The following is a 20181-nucleotide window of genomic DNA, read 5'->3' as shown; positions in this document are numbered from 1 at the left end:
AGTGCCTCTACACTCAGAGAATGAGACCTGGCACCTCCCTGTTGGTTTATGTAATACATGCAGGCCATGTTGTCCATTATGACCCTTGTGTAGGTAGGAAGTGAGTGCACGCATTTCTGACTGCTCTGAGTTTGAATAGGTTGATGTGGAGGTATGTGTCTGCTGCAGACCTGCCCATTTCCCCATTTGCATAGTGCGACCATTGAGATGCGTATCACATTCTATGAAGGATGCATCAGTGGTCAGGCATAGAGATAGGAGAAGACTGAACAAACAGGATTCTTGTACAGATGTTTATTGGGTACTTCCATCAATCCAAGGATTGCTTGCTCCTGGTGGGCATTGATAGAAGATTGCTTATACTGTCTCTGTAAACCGAACGGAACTATGCTTGTAGGCATCTTGTGTAGTCTGACATGAGCAATAACCGATGGGTCTGCAGACATATGCCCCAGAAGCTGGAGGCAATGTCTTGCCAAAATTTGGAGGCTGGATTGTATGGTCTCTATCAATGAGGAGAGACTGAGGAATCTGTGATGTGGGAGAAACACCTTCGCCTGAATGGAATCGAGGTCAGCTCCTATGAATTCTAACCTCTGTACTGGTGTTACAGTTGACTTTTGTTTGTTGATCTGCAGGCCCAGATTCAGAAACTGGTCCAGTGTGGTCTGAGTGACTCACTGGCCTCTTGAAGGACCATGTCCTGAGAAGACAATCATCCAGGTAAGGGTAAATCATGATGCCTTGAGAGCGAAAGTGGGCCGCCATTGCCAAGAGGATCTTGGAGAATACCCTGGGGACTAATGAAAGGCTGAAAGGAAGTACTCTGTATTGGTAGTAGTTCTGGCCCAGAGTGAATCTGATGTAAGGTCTGTTACTTGGTATGATGGAAATGCGGAAGTATTCATCTTGAAGGTTGAGGGCCAAGAAACAGTCTCCTTTCTCTAATGCTGAAATGATCATTGATAGGGTGACCATCTTGAATTTCTGCGCTTTGACATATGTTGAGTGCTCTGAGATCCAATATGGGTCTCCAACCTTCCTTTGTCTTTGGTATCAGGAAGTAGCAAGAGTAAAAGCCTTTGCCTCTGAGATGTATGGGTACAGGCTCTATGGCTCCTATGCAGAGGAGATGGTCTACCTCTTGGCATAGTAGCCTCTCATGAGAAGGGTCCCTGAAGAGGAATGGGAAGAGTATTTGAGAGGGGGAAGGGAGGAAAAATGGATGGCATATCCATTCTGGATGATCTCCAGCACTCACCTGTCAGCAGTTATCCACTCTCAGGTGCTGCAGAAGGGGGTAAGGTGGTCTCTGAAGGGATGGGTGAGGTTTTCCAATGTGAGATGGTGAGGACAGTGTTCTACAGGCGCCTGAGCCAACCCATCAAAACTGCCACTTTGAGGTGGAGGGCTGAGATGAAGTCAGTTGGGATCCCGAGTGCTTGCGCATGGGGAACCCCTATTTCTTCCTCTGTGGCTCGTAAGATCTTTGTGATGAGTACTGAGACGTGTATTGTGATGATCGGGGCTTGAACGGTGGCTGAGGACTATATTTTCTTTTATAGGCTGGAGTATAGATCGCCAGGGATTGAAGAGTTGCCTGAGAATCCTTCAATGTGTGAAGAGATGCTTCCAATTATGAAATTGGGAGGAGGGTGAGAAAAGAGAAATTCCTTGTCCTTTGCTGACACGTAATGCTTTTGTCCACCCACCTGAACATTGGCAGGACAGATGCTGGGATCTACCATATGACTCTGGCAGGTCTAGTATAACCTCATTAATCAGGAGGGCCACTCTGGAGGAGGTGGTAGAATGTAAAATGTCCATCAGCCTTTGGTGGGACTCTGCCACTTCTTGTAATGGTATTTGCAGGGCTTCTGCCACCCTCTGTGCTAGGTCCTGGAATAGCTTGTAGTCATCCACCACGGATTGCAGAGGGGGCATCACCATCTTTTCTGGTGATGACGATGAGAGATGGGCTTGGGGAGTGCCTTATTCCTCCACCCCTGCCTCAATTTCCTCCCCTTGTGCAGGGAGTTTAGAAGCCCCTGAAGCTGCAGTTGAAGGAGGGCGTCTCCTTACTTGTTGGTATGCCATGCTGGAGGCATGGAAGTCTTGCGGTCTCTGAGCCTGCCAAAGGTCCCAAAACAGCCATTATGGGAAGGGGCCTGACAGTTGGTACCAAGGTTGGCCAAACCAGGGAGGCCCCATATGGCAGGGGAGAAGAGCAACAGGAACCCACATCCTCCTGTTCACTTTCCAACTCTGATGATGAGAACAGCGATGCGCGGCAAGGGGATGGCAGTGAACCCGGGGCTCTGGGGGAGCTTAGTACTGGGGCTCCAGTACTAAGGAAAGGAGAATCTGGAGCATCAGACACCAAAAGAACCATCGTGCACCAGAAATCCAGCGGTGTGGATGTTGTTGGTGCCGAGTGGCTTGCACTGATGGAGTTGGAGATGTGGACCTGGCCAGAATGTCCACCAGTGCCATGTGCACCCAAGTCGGTGCCGGTGTCTGTACTGACAGATCCTTCCCCGGAGCGGATCTTCTATATTTGTCATGCCCCCACAGCACCAGTGCTTCTTTGCCCATGCCCATTGGGTCTTTGGGCAGTCTGACTCGTTCTGCAGGCTCAATACCATGTGTGCTCTGGGTACCAGTTTTAGGCAGCTTCGGTGCCATCAGTATCAATTATACTGATGGAGCGGGGATCGTTTTTGGCTCAATCAGGGCTTGTTACAGGGACTCACAGACCTTCTCTTAGTTGTCTTGTGTAAGTGGCTTGTCTCTCTGGGCTCATCTCCCTTCGACACAGAAGATCGCAGTGAGAGTTTGTGGGTTGAAAGGCCAATTTGATGAGCAGGAGTTCGAGCCTTAACTCTGTCTTTCCTGGACCTGGGCTTCAGTTGTTGGTACAAGTGACACTTTTGTGGAATGTATGCTTTTCCCCCAGGCAGCAAACACACTGTGTGTGTCTGTCTGTTATTGGGATAGATTCCCAGCAACTGAGGCACTTTTTGAAGCCCGGGGAGCTGGGCATACCTTTGTCAAGGGGGGTCCCCCCTCGCCACAGTTAGTGGGAGGCAAACCCCAGCGAATGGACAGCTTTAGCTCCATCTCTAGCCAGCGGCAGATGAGAAGAAACTGAGGAGGGTCACCTGCACATGCTGGTTAGCCTTGTAGCAGGCAAGGAGCAGTGCATGTGTGGGCGGGACGGACTGCTACCAAAGTTCTCCGATCAGCAGCGCAAGGATGCAGACACACCTACAGTGGAGCACCCACAGGGACACTATCTGAAGAAGAATATATATTTATAATTTTTGAGCATTGACAGTCATTACCCCCAAGGAGCTTAGTCTAGTACAAAACAGGAAAAAAGTTCATCCACAAGAAACTAGACTGTGAAACCCTGACATCAGTATGCACACAAGTAATCCCATTGACTTTAATGGACTATTTAAATGAACAGGTACTCACATTTGTGAGTAAGGGTAGCACAATATAGGCCTGTGTATGTGCATAGTGATGGAGCTAATAATGCTAATGTAGGCAATTGCATTGTTAAGTTCAGTTTTTCAGGTTTCTCATTGCTTGATTACATCTATGCATCTCCACACAACGTAATTTTAATTAGAAACTTATGTCTGAGATGCAATAAGGATACAAGTGCTTCTATCACATCACACACCCGGGGTCAGATCTTGCAGCTGGAATCGTGTGGATGGACTCTTATGTTTCTATGGTGCCCATTTGACTTCAGCAGGGATCTAACCACCTCAATCAAGCTACAGAAGATGATCCACATGTAACAAGTTTTGAAAAAAGTGGATGCACGAACATCAAGGATATAGGAAAAAGTCCAATAGTTTCACATTTTTAAACTCACAAACTAAAACAGTAGAAATAATATCAATATCATCCAAAATGTAATAAAATAAAAAATACTCAAGGAGGCTTAAATAAAACATAAATATAAAACCCATTCAACTCAAATACAAGAGGGAAGGAAAAAGATGATCAAAATTAAGAATCTTTCTCTAATCAGTGATGTACTGGAAAGGCCACTTAATCAAATGACTGAAAAGAAATTAACACGTAAACTTACTCTTGCAATGACACCGGAGATGAACACCGTTGGTTTAGGTGGGCTGGAAAATAAGAAAGATTATTGTTATTTAATTGACTTGTTCAACTTTACTTATCCTGAGGGGGGAAAAAACACAGGTACAGTAGAAATAAGACTTTGTCAACCTAATGTAAGAAGACCCTGGGTATTCTTGGCAACTAAGGGATGCTTGAAATAGACAAGACAAATTGTCCCTTCAACCTTGTTTTACTACACTAATTAGCCCATTAGAGCCAAGAACACTGCATCTTCAAGTTAACTGATGGACAGTAGAACACTAGTCCAACAATACTGTGTTGCTTATGTAAAGTTAGGGGTTTTTTGTTTGTAGTGGTTTCCAAATCCTCAAATTACACATAAAAGCTGCCGGCAGCATTTTTAGGCTTCATATATTTGTGCTGCAAAAGATGAAACTAGTAGTTAGACTAAACTTGCCGCTGTGATGCAGAGTAGAAACAGGTTTCAAGTTTATGCTTGTTAGTCAAGAGGAATAAGCTTTCTGAGCTTCAGAAAAAGCTTTTATCAGAAACTTTTATAGTATTTAGAGTGCATGCATGGAAATAGAAGCATGTCTGTTATAAACAAAATCCTACATTCCAAGAAGAAAATTCGGCTCTTGCTTTTTCACATGAAAACTCTCATTCACTTTTTAACAAAAGTTGGACCAAAGCAGAGTTGGACTTCAAATGCTTGTCTACATGACAGAACTGCATAAAATGCACTCCGACAGGTAGCTACCATGGGTTCAACTAAACTGGTACCACATGTGGGAGTCATACATTTACTCTTCCACCTGCACTGTGCCCTACTGATTTCTGTGGAGTTCTGGGCAAATGCAGCAGTACGCTTGTGTGAAATTCTTTGCAGGATGGGGCTTAATTTCAGTCCCACATCAGCAGCAAAAAATCTCTGCAATACACATAACTCTATACAAGAAAAAAATATCTGAACTAAGCCATTAGCTAGATGATTCATCCTAAAATCATTATGCAGTACTTTACAACCTCACAATTCTTTGCAAACATTAATGAATCCCATAGTTAAAAAAAAACAAAAACCCAAAACTTTCTTTTATTAGATGTTCAGAGGACATACATAGCCAGCAAACGGAATAACCTTTTAACCAAAAATAGTCATTTTAACCATCAATTAAAATAGTATTATATCATTATATTATCTGAAGACCCTGCTCTTCTTTTTATAACAGCACAAATAATCCCTTCTAGAAAACTAAAAATAGCAAGGAAGAAAGGAAAATAATAATTTGGGGGGGAAAAAATAGGGAGAGGTCAGCTAGTATGACAAATCTATTCAAAAGCACTAGTAATACCCTCTTTAATGGCAGAAGAATATTCTAAGTAATTCTCTTTCAATACTGTTCAATAGGGAAGTATCTGTAACCAAATGTCTTAATTTCATACTAGCTATGCTGGTGGATGGAGGTTACACATAACACAGATACACTGGATTTCAAGACAGTAGTCAAAGATTCCATTTACAAACTTTATGGATAAATTCTGATTAAACACAAAGACACATTAAAAGAAATGAACAGTAAACAAAGAGAATGGCAAATGATCCTTTAATATATGAAAACCTAGTTTTAAATCACATTTGCCAGAAACACTGAGTTATTTGTCTGCCATGACATTTTTAAAGAGGCTACATAATGGCAAATCTGAATCTGATGGATTTTTTCTTATATTCTCACCATGCCCTTTCAATATTCACTGTGCTCTGATGATGCATGAAATTCAAATACAAGCCTGCATTTCCTGGAAAAAGCTTGTGTGTACTGGACCTGCTATGCTTTGTCAACCTGCCACCATACACCATTATGTGCATCATCCTTCCTGCATTAAAAATATATGTTTTTTTGGCTAGAGGCAATACTACAGTTTAAATAAAGGGAATTTTAAGTATCACAAGTATTCTAAAATCCCTCTTCCAAGTGCAAGCTCTAGAATGCCTTTTGGGAACTCTGGTCTTCTGTGTCATAATACCATGCTATTAATTTTCAAAGAACTTGTTCCTGCATGGTGCTCAGCCTCTTGAACTCCCAATGCAGGTAACAAACTGAGAGCTCATGCTAGGTTTGAGCTCTTATTTTTTATTTGGTTGTATTCTGTCTTGTTTTTGCCAAAGAAATTACACTGAAGATTCTGTAAGATTTAAAATCACCTTCCTAATCAATTAAGTTCAAGAGCAGCTTGAGGTTTGCATTTCAGTAGGTACAGAAGAACTAACTAATGAGACAGCTAAGACAAAAATTAGGAACACTCGTTTCCTGATATTCATCAGATTCAATTCACCCTTCTTCAATTCCGGCACTGGCTTCTACCATTAGCTCTGTACATATACCCTGGAGCGGTTTCTGGTCATAGTTGCACTGCCCAGTATTATGGCATAATTGCCTGCCATACACTTCAGCTAACTCACAGAAATCCTTAATGCTAACTTTAGTCTAGACAGCTGCATTAACAAATCCTGAAGAACTACTGCAGAAAAAGAAACAAAATCCAAATGGTAAAATGCAATTGCTTCCCCACCCACAGTAAAGATCCATATTGAACTGATTTTAACTTAGATACCAGAGCCAGCTGTCCTCTGACAGCAGCCACTTGACTTCTCTCTTCTTGTCTAGAGTAAGTGGCCCAAACGCTCTAGTCTAGTCCACCCATGCAGTGCTTGATGCAGAACTAGAAGGAGAAGTCAAAGGTTGCTTGATGCTATCTTGTTTCCCTGAGTGTGGGGCCAACTTGATGCCACTCCAAACCCCAGAGAAAGGGACAGTAGCCTGTCAATAAGTGCACTATCATGCCCTATTGCTTCTTTAGAGGAAAAAAGGAAACCTAGCCATAGATCCAAACTACTGGGTTCTAGTATCTGTTTATATGCTACATTAAGTCCACTTGTCCCTTTCTGCTAGACTACTCTGTCCCCCAAAGATCTTTGAAAATCAAGATCCTCAGCTCTTGTCTTTGAAGATCTGAATAACTATGACATGTGCCAACATAGATTTCAAAGCATAAGAAAAGAACATGGTACACTTGAATCAGTATTCCCACACCAATTCACAAGGATCTCTTTATGAGATCTTCTTACAGATGCACCTCCCATACTGACCCCCTACTGCTTAGTTCTCAGCATGTTTGTTTAATTCTGTGAATCACTAGACGAGCTCAAAAGACTAGTTTTAGAACCACTGCATTGAGCCACTTACTGTGTTTGCAGTAGCCCAACATACACTACTGTCTCTCAGAAACACCTGCTAAAAATAGGGGTTGGGGGATGTGAGCAGTCAGCAGATCCCAAGGAAGGAGCAGGCTACCATCGCTACATTTGTAACATACTTTCAAATGCTTTAAATTCTATTGGTATTTTATGCTAAGTACAACCTACATTTCTAGTGTTTTATAACCTGTGATGGTTGCTTTGAGGATATATTTAATCTGATGAAAATTGGTTTGACAGATGTTGTTTTGAAGACGCAACATTACTTTCTCTAGGCTTTAGTAAACAAAAAAGTGGAAAACAAAACTATTACTGTTACTAAAATAGAATTCTTATACATGCTTTTACAATTTTATACTTAATGGACACATTTATTTATGGTTACAAAAAACATAAAGTAGGTCTTCTTTAAGGAATACAAGGCTAAATTTGCCAGGACTGTCTAAAGTTCATGGAAATACTTTCATAAGGAATTCTAGTTTAATAACATGGAGGAAAAAGCCCACATTTGTTAAGATTTGAATGTTCAAAGCACTTATTCCAATTTAATAGGTGCAATACTGTTAAAAACTGCACCTTCTAAACATCACAAATTTTACTGGGTTCATTTGCACTGAAAGTATACAAGTAAGATATAGAGTTATATTATTTCATAATACTGAAGCTTAACCAAGGTGTTTATTGACAATGCAAGAAAATCATAGAAAAGACAGACTACTTGAAAAGACCACTAAAGAAGATGAAAGGAGGTATTATGAATACTGAAAGCTTATCTCTTCATCCTGCAGGGCTTTTAAATCTGTGAGCTCAAGTCTCACAGATATACTGTAAAGAAAGACCACATGCTGGAGTTAAAAATTAATACTATGAAAAGTCCCCAGAGAGCGCATAATATTACATAGGCTAAGAGATTTGCCTTCTATGTTATTTTTAAGGGCGAGACTGCATAATGTGCACACTGATGATAGTGATTGTCTTTATAGAGTTAAATAGTTGGGAGATAGGAGCATGAAGAAAAAGTGCAGGAAACAGAAAACAAAAGAATAAATTGTTAACTTCCAACATAGCAGAACTTCAACTTTCCATACTAAAACCAGTGTCGTTTTGTATCTTTATCAGTGTTGTAGAAATGGGAATAAACAGTGAGATGGTAAAATTCTGCAGATAACACAATTACTTTGGGAAGTCAAGATTAGAAAAAAATTGTGAACAATTCTCCACTGACCTCACAGAGCTCGATGATGGAGAAGCACAATGACAGATGAAATTCAGTACAGACAAATGCAAAGCCCTGCACACCAGAAGGAATAATTTGAGCTACTCATATATTGCGCAGTGGTAGTCAGAAAGCCAAACAAAAATGTTAGGATGAATAAAGAAGGGAATAGAAACGGTACTGAAAATGTTAACTGTAACACTTGTTTAGAATACTGTATTCAATCCTGGCCACTCCGTATCAAGAGAGACACAGATGAAATAGAAGGGGCACGGAGGTGGACAAGAAAAATTATCAGAAGCATGGTGGGCTTTCCATATTGGAGAGTGAGGCAGCACATTTAAAACTGATAAAAGGAAATACTTTTTAAATAGCGCATAGTTAATCTACAGAACTCAAAGCAACAAGGTACTATTGAGGCAAAGAGTTTAATAGGATTCAAAAACAGGATGAGACATTTATATGACTGAAATGCATCCACAATCACATCAGTTAGGATAAAAAACATAAAAGTCTATAAACCCTCATGCTCTAGGGCATAAGCTAACCTCTTTGTGATGCAGGCTAGGAAGAAACTTCCTCTATGGTCAGGTTACACTTTCACATATCATTATCCTTCCTGGGTTCAACTGAAACACCACAGGAGGCTATTTTTCATTATACCTGAACCATCTAATACCATGCAGTACATATGTGTCTGAGTAGACGCAGAGTTCTCAAAAGATTTCCAGTCTGGCAACACTTAATCAAGTTGTCAAACCTCAAGGAGAACATTTGGAGAGCAATATAGGCGCACACCCTCTTTATTGGGCTAGGAGAGTTTGAGACAAACGGGGAAATGATAAGTATTTTACAAAACAAGAGGGTACTCTCTCCTAAGCAGGGATGACTGGCACACAGGTGTCCTCCCATACCAGAAGGGAGGTAGGGCCAAATCTACAAAGGGACTTACTTAAGTAGCTAAAGCCCAGTTTTAGGTGTTGAAGTCCAATTTCTAGGCAACATTGTGATGTATAGAACCTCTGCTCAGCAGCCGCCTAACCCTGTAGGTGCCTAAACTCAGTTTGGTACCTAAGTTTCTGCTGCGAATGTTCCCTAGACACCTAAGTTTCTGATTCTGGACATGCACACTGCTGCCTCCCTCTACACGTCCTAATGCCTAAGCCCCAGCGCAATCCAGAACTGGGGGAATATAGGCAGAGGAATACCTATGTCGCCGGCAAGGCTGTGAGCATGCATAACTCCACACAAAACAGGAGGAGACAGATGATCTCCCTCATAACCTTTAGTCCAATGGTTAGGGTGCTTGGCTGGGATATGGGAGAGCTAAGTTCAGGTCCCCCTGATGAGCTGGGACTTAAGAAATGTGGCAGATCCCTGTTTAGGTGAATGCCCTAACACTGAGATATTCTGAATTTGGGTCTCTCTTAAACTCTCCTGTTGAAGCTGGTCCACTTTAAATAATTGTATAATTAAATATTAATTGGACCAGAGAGCACAAGACTTGCTCTATAACCTCCAGTCCAGTGGTTTGCATGGTCAGAGCACATACCTGAGACACAGCAGATTCCCTGTTCAAATCCCTTCTCCTCATCCGGGGAGAGGGGGAGATGGACTAGAACAGGGCTCTCCCCCACATCTCAGGTGAGTATCCTAACCACTGGGTTACAGTTTATGAGGGAGGGCCTTAGGCCACCTTGTGTGGAGTTAGGCACCTGCATAACTCATTCCTGCAAGAAACAACTTAGGCACCTAAGTCACCTGATGCCAGGACAGGGGTTCCTGGCTTGGATCACTAGCAGAGCTAGGCACCCTCCCTGCATCCCAGACTTAAGGGCTGAACTATCTGAGTGGGACAGAGCATCTCCCATGGGTTAGCTCCTGCTTAGCATGCTGGATTTTGCGGAGCCCATTCTCAGGCAACTTTCTCCCCATGCATTGTACAGGGAACCTAGGCACCATCTGAGGCTTTGTGGACGCCAGTGTCGTTCCTGTGATTTTTCTATGTGCCTAAGTCCCTTTGTGGATCTGGACCATAGTTCTTAGCTTGCCTTGACCCTGGTAACCACCATGCACATTAACATGCAGCAGGGCTGTTAAAGGAGCCAGTTATATCCTAATATAAATAAGAGAAAAATGTTTAATAGTTGCAGAAGCTGCTAAGGGGTCAGGACCCACAGAAATACATAAGAGCCTGCTTTTTAGTTCAAAAAACGATACAGGTATTTGGAGTTGTCTATCTCTACTTGAATCTCCCAGCACTAAGTCTTGTGACTCTTAATTGGGCTCTCCAATTATAGACTCAGAAGGACAAATACTAGCCCCAGTTAAAGGCTAGATTCTGTCTTGGGCCGTGTGGCTGCAGAGAGCCATCAGAGGCAATAAGGACTCAATTTATATCTCTGTGAGGGTACCTGGATCCTGGGCCTGGAGACACAGCAGTAGATAGGCATTGTTCACCTGTTGCAACCCTCCCCAGAGCAGGTGGGTGAGGAGTTGCCGGATAATGGACAGGGCTTTTTATGATGTGACTTCAATTTTCATGCTTGATTTCCAATTAGAGATCATTCACTTTCTGCTGGACAACGTGCAGCGACAAGCAAATTGGAAAGGATCCATTGTGTCGTGATTGCTAATTACGCAATGAACTCCAACTGCCCATCTGCAAGCATGTACTAAAGTTCCTATTTAATGGCTATTCTATGTGTGTGTTATAGAGTTAGTATGTAACTGAGCTCACACCTCTCAAAGTCAGCCCAACAACAAGGTTCATGATCTAGAAGAGAAGGTTCTCCAAACCTTCCAACCAGGAGTTCACCTATGCTCACTGATGTCAGTGGGCAAAACTGCAGCCCTCAATCGTGCCCCTAATCTTCTGGAATTAAAAAACCCCCAAAAATCTAGTGAGACAGTCAAGCCATCCAGTTTAACCTTTAAAGTTATTTGGGAATTTGTATGTCATTGTTATAATATAAGAGTTAACTCTTTCTAATTTTAGTTTAGCCACTTTGAAGGTCTCCTATATACAACTTCACAAAGGTGTTTGCTTGTAACTGGTTGCCTTTGATTTTGACATTGTCTGCGAAAATAAATTGAGATGATTAAACACACACTGAGATGATTAAAAACACATTTCCCAGCAAACAAAGTAAGAACAACAACAAGCACACTGCTCATCAGTTGGCCTGAAATACTTTTTCATTTGCTTATAATATATTTGGGTTATTAATTTTCAGAACACAAAAGTAATAATTAGCCTGGCTGGCTACCAGAGGGAAATATTCTGCTTGATTGCACACCGACATTCCATATCCGAGATTCTACAACGTGCGATGCTGTGGAGATTGTGTGTCTGCCAACCAAAGCCACATTTTTAAACCTGCAAGATGATCCACAAGATGGCACTGTTGAACCTGCTAGTGCTGTGTACTCTGGTGTAAAAAGACAACCTCAGAAACTTTGGCAAATGTTAACAAAAAGTAAAAAAAGTTGCAGATAATGCTTCCTCTAACACAAAACAGGCAACATAGCGTACATTTGTATGCACGTTCACACATACACACATTATACTACACTTGGAAAAAAATTTCATTGTTCCATGTAGTGGTTTGAATTTGAATTAATCCCATGTGAAAGCTCCCACACTTCGAAATTGTCTCTCTTTGCTGTACAGCAAATGAATGCAGTTTCACAAGTCTTAAGAAGTACTCAACACCTCATTTATATATTTTAATGATAACTAGTTTTGTTATTCATATACAAGTAAATGGGATGTTCTAATCTAATCAATTATAAATCAGTGGCCATTAAATTTAATAGCAATTGACTGACATTCACCTTGCTGGTATTCAGTATCAGTCTATTATAGTGCATAGCTTGAATACATTTTTTTTTTAAAAGACATTCTCTCACCAGCCTCTCTTTCACCTACCTTTCTTGATGCTTTTATCCATACGAGAAAAACTTTTTAAGGAAAATACCCCCACCATCTTACCTCACATTGTTCAGTACGCACTAACATTAAAGTATATGAAACTGTAAACAGAGTACATTTCTCTTCCATGCTAAGCCTTCGTTTTGTGAACAGAAGGAATTAAGTATTTCACCTTTTCTATAGATCCATAATAACTGTATAGTCCAGCTGCTGACTTGTTAATTAGGGCTCAGCCTGGTCATTCTAACACACCAGTGACTCCCAGGGAATTCAGTGATGAACTTTGCACAAGCAACAGCTGCAATATGAGACTCATTTAATGTCTGTGACCATTTATGTAGAAAAAGTGGCAAACATTTTAAACACGCTAAAAGCAAATTGTATTTAAATGGTGATAATAGTCAGAGGAAAATTTAATTTATGGAAGTAAAATGCTTATCAGCCTAAGAACTAATTCTGCTAGCCAGAGACATTAAAACAGATAGGGTAGCTGGGTAACAGCAAAATACTGGGTCATTACCAACTGTGTCACTGCGTACTGGGATTCTTATCTGAACCCTGCCCTCTGGCTAGTAGGCCTTTGATAAGTTTGCATGTTACACCCTCTTCCTAGTCCTCTGAACAATGGAATGCAAAGTTCTTTCTTTTTACTCTATACCCTTGCCCCAGACAAGGGAAATTTCTGATTGCTATGAAGAGAAGTCTCCGCTAGTCTACCTTTCTAACACCCTCCATGTTTTGTATAGTTGCTTTTCTGTCCATAGCTCCAATGCCTACCTCTGCTGTTGCTCAAAACTTTCTATAGCAACTGTGGAGTGAAACCAGCACGATTGTTACTTTCATTGCTGCTAACTAGGTCCCACATAGCTAAATGTAAAATGATTAGTCTTGTAAATTCCACTGTGCTGCTGTTAGCTCTAAGCAGTAAAGGCATTGGCGCTGTCTACAGACTCAGGAAGACAGACTCACATCAGTTCACTTTCAGAAGGTGTCTCTGAAACCAATGCAGGCCTAGAACTTAATTTTTATGGCGTATATTGCCCCCTACTACCCAGAGAAAGTTTCCAAATTTCCAGTAGACTTTCAGGAGGGGTAAAGATTTGATGACTTTTTCTTCCTTTCTTCTTTAATATATTGAATACTGTCTTACAGTTTTTCCCTACTTACAGCATTAGTGTTCATGCTTGTTTTCCCACATATGAAACATCAGGTCCTGGCTTCCCTCTCTTTCCTCAATGTCTTTAGCAAGATCTTTTCAGGATCCACATAGTGCACCCAGCTGCATTCTGAGCTGCAATGCCTGGTTTCATTAACAGAGGCATCAGGGACTGATAAGCCTTAGTACCTGCCATTTCTGGTACGTCAAATGCAGAAAACACACAGAACATGTAAGTCTGTATTTATAGACCATTAAGGAACCAGAAAGCGAACTTAAAAAATATTATTTTACTTTATAGTTCACCTTTAACAGAGTTGTTCAGCCAAAAATATTTTACTGTAACAATGAACATGGCACAGAGTACTGTAAAAAGAGATTTTGTTTAAATGACTGTTTCGCAACACAGGCCAGATTTCAATTTCTGCTTGGAGAAGAGGCGCTCAGGTCAATGACAGAAAGCAGAAACCTTCCACTTTCCTTCCATCATCCCTAAGGCTAGCCGCTGGGCTGCAGTGGCAAGTGGTAGAATCTTCATTCCTTTCCCAACCAGAAATATCTAATATTCCTAACAGCATCACTCTGGGTCACTTTTCTCTTTTCTACTTCTCCCCTGTGTTTAATATATAGAGCCAAAATTTGATCACATTAAAATCAACTGCAAAACATCCACTGATTTCAATGAGACCAAGACTTGGCATTTAGAAAGTATGACATAAAAACAGAAGACTAGAAATCTGCAGCAGTGGGATTTAAAACATGAACATTCAGAGAATTTTAACAGAAATTTTCAGAGTGAGTATACGCTTTCATCGGGAGTGAAAAAAGTTTCCAGCCCCTTAAATGTTTATGAAAGTTGTGCCAATGGATAAGGTATAGCTCTCCTGTCGAGTCTGAGGATAGTGAGGCAACACCACTCATTAAAATCAAAGCCAATTATGATCATTTAATGTCATAAGAACGGCCATACTGGGTCAGACCAATGGTCCATCTACCCAGTATCCTGTCTTCCGACAGTGGCCAGTGCCAGGTGCTTCAGAGGGAATGAATAGAACAGGTAATTATCAAGTGATCCTGGTCAATGTCAATAATGTTAGTCATTTTACTGCTAATTGCTGCAATGTGCTAAATGTTCTAGTTAAGCTTAGCTGCATTATATCTGTCATATTCCGGCATTGTTTATTTGGATGGATGTTGCTTGCTCCAGAATCTGCTAAGGCAGTTAGTTCACTTTAATATGTATAATGGAACCTTGGAACCTCAGCGCATGTGGCCTTCTTGTGCTCACCCTATCAGGCCCCTCAGTAACACTGCTGGAAGATGAGTTTCCTCCAAGTTATGAACCCATTTACATGTTCACTCTTCTCTGCCCACTTAGAGCAAACAGATCAGTTTCTTTCAAGAGTGCAAGTCAGTAATGTTTCCCAGTCCAAGTAGTCAAAACCTAATTCAATCTCAGTTAAACACAGGCATATTTATTAGTAGTTTACAGAAGGGAGAGAACAGAATTAAGAGGATCATGTATATTAAATGCCAGAAAGGGAGAAGTAATGGAACATTCTTCAAAGGATACTTATATTTAGATTCCAGATAAATTATAGTATGATTTTAGCCCTTACCCCACATAGAATCATAGAAAATTAGGGTTGGAAGAGATCTCAGGAGGTCATCCAGTCCAACCCCCTGCTCAAAGCAGGACCCACCGTGACTAAATCACATGGTAAAATGATCTTGACTACAGAGCAATCTGAAATGGTGTTTCTGAGGTTTCAACTGTGATGTGTCCCCAGCAAGAATATATAGTCTGCCTCAACACTGGACTAGTTCTAGTATATCTAACCTTTGATGGCAAACTACAACAAATACATAGTAGCATTTGATATAAGATATCCTTCACACACTAACCTGTGAAATCAGGGACAATCTACAAAAATGTAATGTTCTCCTTTTCTTGTTTGCAAACATTTACTGATCTTAGATTAGCAATAATTCCTTTAAGAAGCTATCCTGGTTTCCTTGTTTAGCTCAAAAGGACTCCTCTTTAAACTCTGTTCCATACATTTGAATAGTTCTTCTATTTGCTAATGGTCTAAGCCATCACTTTTATAGAATGTCATTAATATGCAAATGCAGAGATCCCTCCTGGTACAGTAGATCATTTGTACTCAGCACAGTTCATCTGTGTAATGGAGTCCCAGTACATCAAAGAGTAATTGAGCTATAGAACATTAAGAATCACAAATATAGATATTAAAGCGATTAAGAGATGGAAATACTACGTGTCGCAATAAGTCAATATACAGCAATAAGGCACTCCAGGGTGTGTGCATTCATAAAGGTGCAGGAGTATGGCTCCAATCATCTGTGCACGAATGTCTACCCACACTCTGGCATTATTTATTGATGGCAGAATATGGCTTACTAATTTTAAATTTCACTTTCTGAAAAAACGTTTATAAGCATAATGGATCCTTTCACTATGATAATTCTTGAAATATTAAATACACTTTCCCTATTTTTAATATGTTTGGTTAATCTGTTTGTCTTCCCCTCTGTACGGGTATTAAGAACTATCAGGAACCCCTAGCTCAGTGGTTCCCAAACTGTGGGGCATGCCCCACAGGGGGAATGGAGAAACATTTGGGGAGTGCGCAGTGGTGTCCAGGCCCACTGCGATGAGAAGTGGGGAGGAAGTGCCACACTTCCAGCCCCGCTCCACCCCCAGACCAGATCTGCCCCCAGTCTTGCACGTCCCCCAACCCCATTCATCCCCAGTCCTGCTTTGCCTCTAGGCTCGGGCCAGTCCCCCTGGGGGGGCGAAGAAGGAGTGCCATGCTTCCAGCCCCGCTCCACTCCTGACTCCATTCAGCCCCCATTCCTGCTTTGCCTCCAAGCCAGATCCGCCCCCAGACCCACCTCCATCCCCAGCTCTGCTTTCAGCCCAAGCTCTGCTTTCAGCCCAAGCTCTGCTGCTGAGGATGCGCTGGCTGTGCAGTAATGGAAGGGTGTGCAGACAGATTCCGTTGAGGAGGGGGGACCACGACTGGAAAAGTTTGTGCACCACTACCCACAGCCTCTTTGGAGTTTCTTTATATTGTAAGAACTCACTGCTAAACTGTTCCAGTTTAGTTTTAGTTTTTACAAATGCAAGTAGCTGGAAGTCCCATACTGCTTCTGAAAGGGGAGCGCAACAATTTGAGGGGGGTGAGAGAAGAAACTGAAAAAATACAGTTTTAAAAACAGATCCTCCTCTTTCCCCACCCTTGTTTCCCAATAGCTGCTTCTAATATCTTTCTCCTTTAACTGCTCCCCATCACATACTCTCCGACCTATCCCACTTAACATGATAGGCACAAAGTGTTTTGTTCTTTCTGTGATACTAGCCTCGCCATGCCCCACTTGGTGCAATCAAAGGGTCCAATGGGAATGTGGCTTTAGACAACTGGTATCCCCAGCCAGACTAATAAGCATTCCTGAATAACCACCCTTGTGATTTACAGTATCATCTGGTATTAAAATTCCAGATCATGACTTTGGGACCAGGAGCAGCCTAAGTTTCACTGCAGGCTAGAAAATGCACAACTGAATGTGAAATGGTAGGCACTTGCTGGTATAGCTGAGGTTTTTGCCTAGTGAACTCATACGGTCTTAGAAAAAGCAACAGTGAAACAACCAAAATCCTTTGCAGAAATCCTGTCTATGTGGGATCATGCCTTTTTTCCTCCATCCTAATGGTGTGGGTTTATTTTTTTTTATTTATTTATTTTTTTTGGAGGAGGAGCAAAATCTGAGTCAGGAGACTGGACAAATCTGTATGGACACTGCCAATATTCCCTGCACATGTGTATTGCAGGGATAAAAGCAATCCCAATATTACAGGATACTGAGAGAAGAGGCAAATGGATGAGGAAAATGTGAAAAATGTTAAAAATTCTAGGGTCACAGCTGAGAGAAATTGAAACAGTGAAAGAAAAGGAAACCATCATATCTGAGAAAAGGCTTGTGCCTCCAAATTACAACATATAAATCCTAAAAAGGAAAGGATGAAATTAAATTACTTGTTCATTTAACCAAATCAGACATTACTACATGGATTTATTATTAAGATGAAACAAAATTTACAACACTAGCAAAGCTCAACATAAAGCAACCATAACATTTGCATAGTGGTGGGAACCTAAGAAAATCTAGCTCCTTTTTAAGACTGAGCAAATCGTATGTTAGGATACTACAGGCATACAAGACAAAACAAAAACGATACACACAAGAGCTTTTATATTTTTTCCACTTGGATTCACCAGTAATTATAATCTTTCCATAGTCTTTTTTGAGATTGCATTTTATAATATGATATTTAGGAATCATTCTACCTGCAGGCAAGTTGGCATATCCTCCCCACATCAAATACACAGATAATGAATGGGTAGAAAAGCTATCTTCACCAGTAAAGGGAAAAAAAGACCAGGTGTAAAGAGGACATTCCTAATTTAATAAAAGACAAACCATTTTCTGATTTTCACCCTCTATTTTCACGGCACAATTTTATATTAACCAATATGGCACTCCTATTATTCACAGTACATTCAAAGGAGAAGGCAGACCTCTAGTGTATACTTGCTCTGAATACTCGCTGTTATGACATTAGAATTGACAGAAGTGTATTGGATTCCTGTCATATTTATTTATAATCTTTATAGAAAAGGAGCCCATGGAGATGTACTCTAGGCACCTAGATGACAGCAACACTATCGCTGCAACATAACAGCCATCTGTACACTACGGTTTAATTTCACTTTTGTTTATCAGGGGGCTCGCCTCAAACCACACTCAAATGCAGGAAATGAATGGAATTCACACAAATTTTACAGGTAAATATTTAGTTCTGTGTTTCATTCGACTACTATGACATTTCCAGTATACATGGCATTTTTAGAATGATCTGCCATTACCTGGAAAAAGTAAACATTCATATTGTAAACTATAAGTCCTCAGGGATGAAAACTTTTTCTAAAGCACAACTGGAAAGTGCAAGGGGCATTAGTGACACAACTGTACAAAAAGGAAAACTAATAGTTTAGAAAATCCAGAGGGCAAACTATAGTTTAATGGCTAGTTCAGTCTTGAAGCTATCTCCTTGAATGGAAATGGGAAGAGTTAGCTCTTTCTCCTGTACCATCATTCCTCTTTTCCCAGAGCCACAACGGGCTCTGTGTGGGCTCAGCCTCCTGCGGTGACTGGGCAGGAAGTAGGCAGCCGTACATTGGGTGAGGCAAGTTGAGGGAAGAAAGGCACTCAGTTTCTTTACAGTTTTCCTGGTAAAGGTAATAGAGACCCAGGTTGTCTTGCTTTGTGTAGCTCTGCCTCCGCAGTGGAATGCACGCCTTTAAAGGAGACCCTAGTAGCACAGCTGCAATGGAGTAATGCAGATAGGGAGTGGGAGTTGGGGGAAGGTTGAGAGACCCAGAGCTGGCAGAGAAATCCTGGCCTCCAACAGATTTCCCTATGATCTGTGTGGTCTTTGAGAGTTTGTTGCCCTGTGAAATGTGCTTCTTTTCCCCCATCCCCAACAAAACAATGTGAGAAATTCCATGATGGACTTTCCATGGAGTTGTCTTCCCCTTTAAACCTTTCCCACTAGTTTTACTGGAGAAGGGGGCAAAGAGACCCCAAATTACATATTATAGCTATTCAGGGTGCGGGCCAACGGCTTAATTATTGATTTCTTAATTCACCTGACCATAATACAACCTATAGAAGTTGAAACTATGTAGAGCATCACAGGCATTAGTTCCTACAAGCAACATTCAATTTCTGCCCAGTCAAAGACCAGTGTGTTTGCAAAGCACTTGTGCGGCAAGCATTTGAGGTGGCTAGTTACCCACAATGAATGGACTTAGGATGGCTAAACTAGTTATAGATAACACCATTCAAATAGCCACTATAAAAGTTATGTTAACCATTGGTGTGTGGGTGGCTGGGTGTCTTTCTCTAGGATTTTTCTTTTTCTGGCACTCACCATTATTTTTGCACTTGCCCATCTATTTCTATGCATTTCCTTCTCCATCATTTTTGTTTCAGAATCCTATCAGGGACCTATGAGTTTCCATCTCCACCACTCTCAACGGCCTCATAGGTCAGTGACAAGCAAGTTCCCGAGTCCATCGACACACACTTTCCCTAGGCCCAAAAAGTGGGAGAAAACTGCTAGGGAACAATGCAAGCGCTTCCTTCCCCTTGGGTTGAGTGTGGTTTTATACCAGGTTATCAACTTTCTGTCTGTGTGTGTGTGTGTGTAATGCTAACATCATTTCACTCTGCTGCTGGCACCACTGGGGACATACTACGTGCAGATGTACCGTTCAGAACTTCTGCTATGAGATTCTCCCATATGGCTTCATTTGAAAATGTGAGATGGCACTGGAAGACAGAGGATTCCTCTGATCCCAAGCCAGACTTAACTCTTTGGCAGATACCAAGTGTGCCTACATCAGCTATATAGCACACATTAAATA

General features: G+C 41.3%; 1 protein-coding gene across 1 annotated transcript in view; it reads right to left on the bottom strand.

Annotated features, from left to right (window-relative positions):
• The window catches only part of DAP (death associated protein), a 72009-nt gene that overhangs the window by 7471 nt on the left and 44357 nt on the right, over window positions 1–20181 (bottom strand). The window contains exon 3 of the mRNA XM_067570064.1: window positions 4109–4151. Within this exon, the coding sequence (XP_067426165.1) occupies window positions 4109–4151 (43 nt within the window). The remainder of the gene's footprint in view (window positions 1–4108; window positions 4152–20181) is intronic.

This window comes from Emydura macquarii, unplaced genomic scaffold, assembly GCF_026122565.2.
Source record: "Emydura macquarii macquarii isolate MOO-44397 ecotype Brisbane River unplaced genomic scaffold, CSIRO-AGI_Emac_v2 contig_320, whole genome shotgun sequence".
Taxonomy (NCBI): Eukaryota; Metazoa; Chordata; order Testudines; family Chelidae; genus Emydura; species Emydura macquarii.
This window is presented reverse-complemented; position numbering and strand designations above follow the sequence as displayed.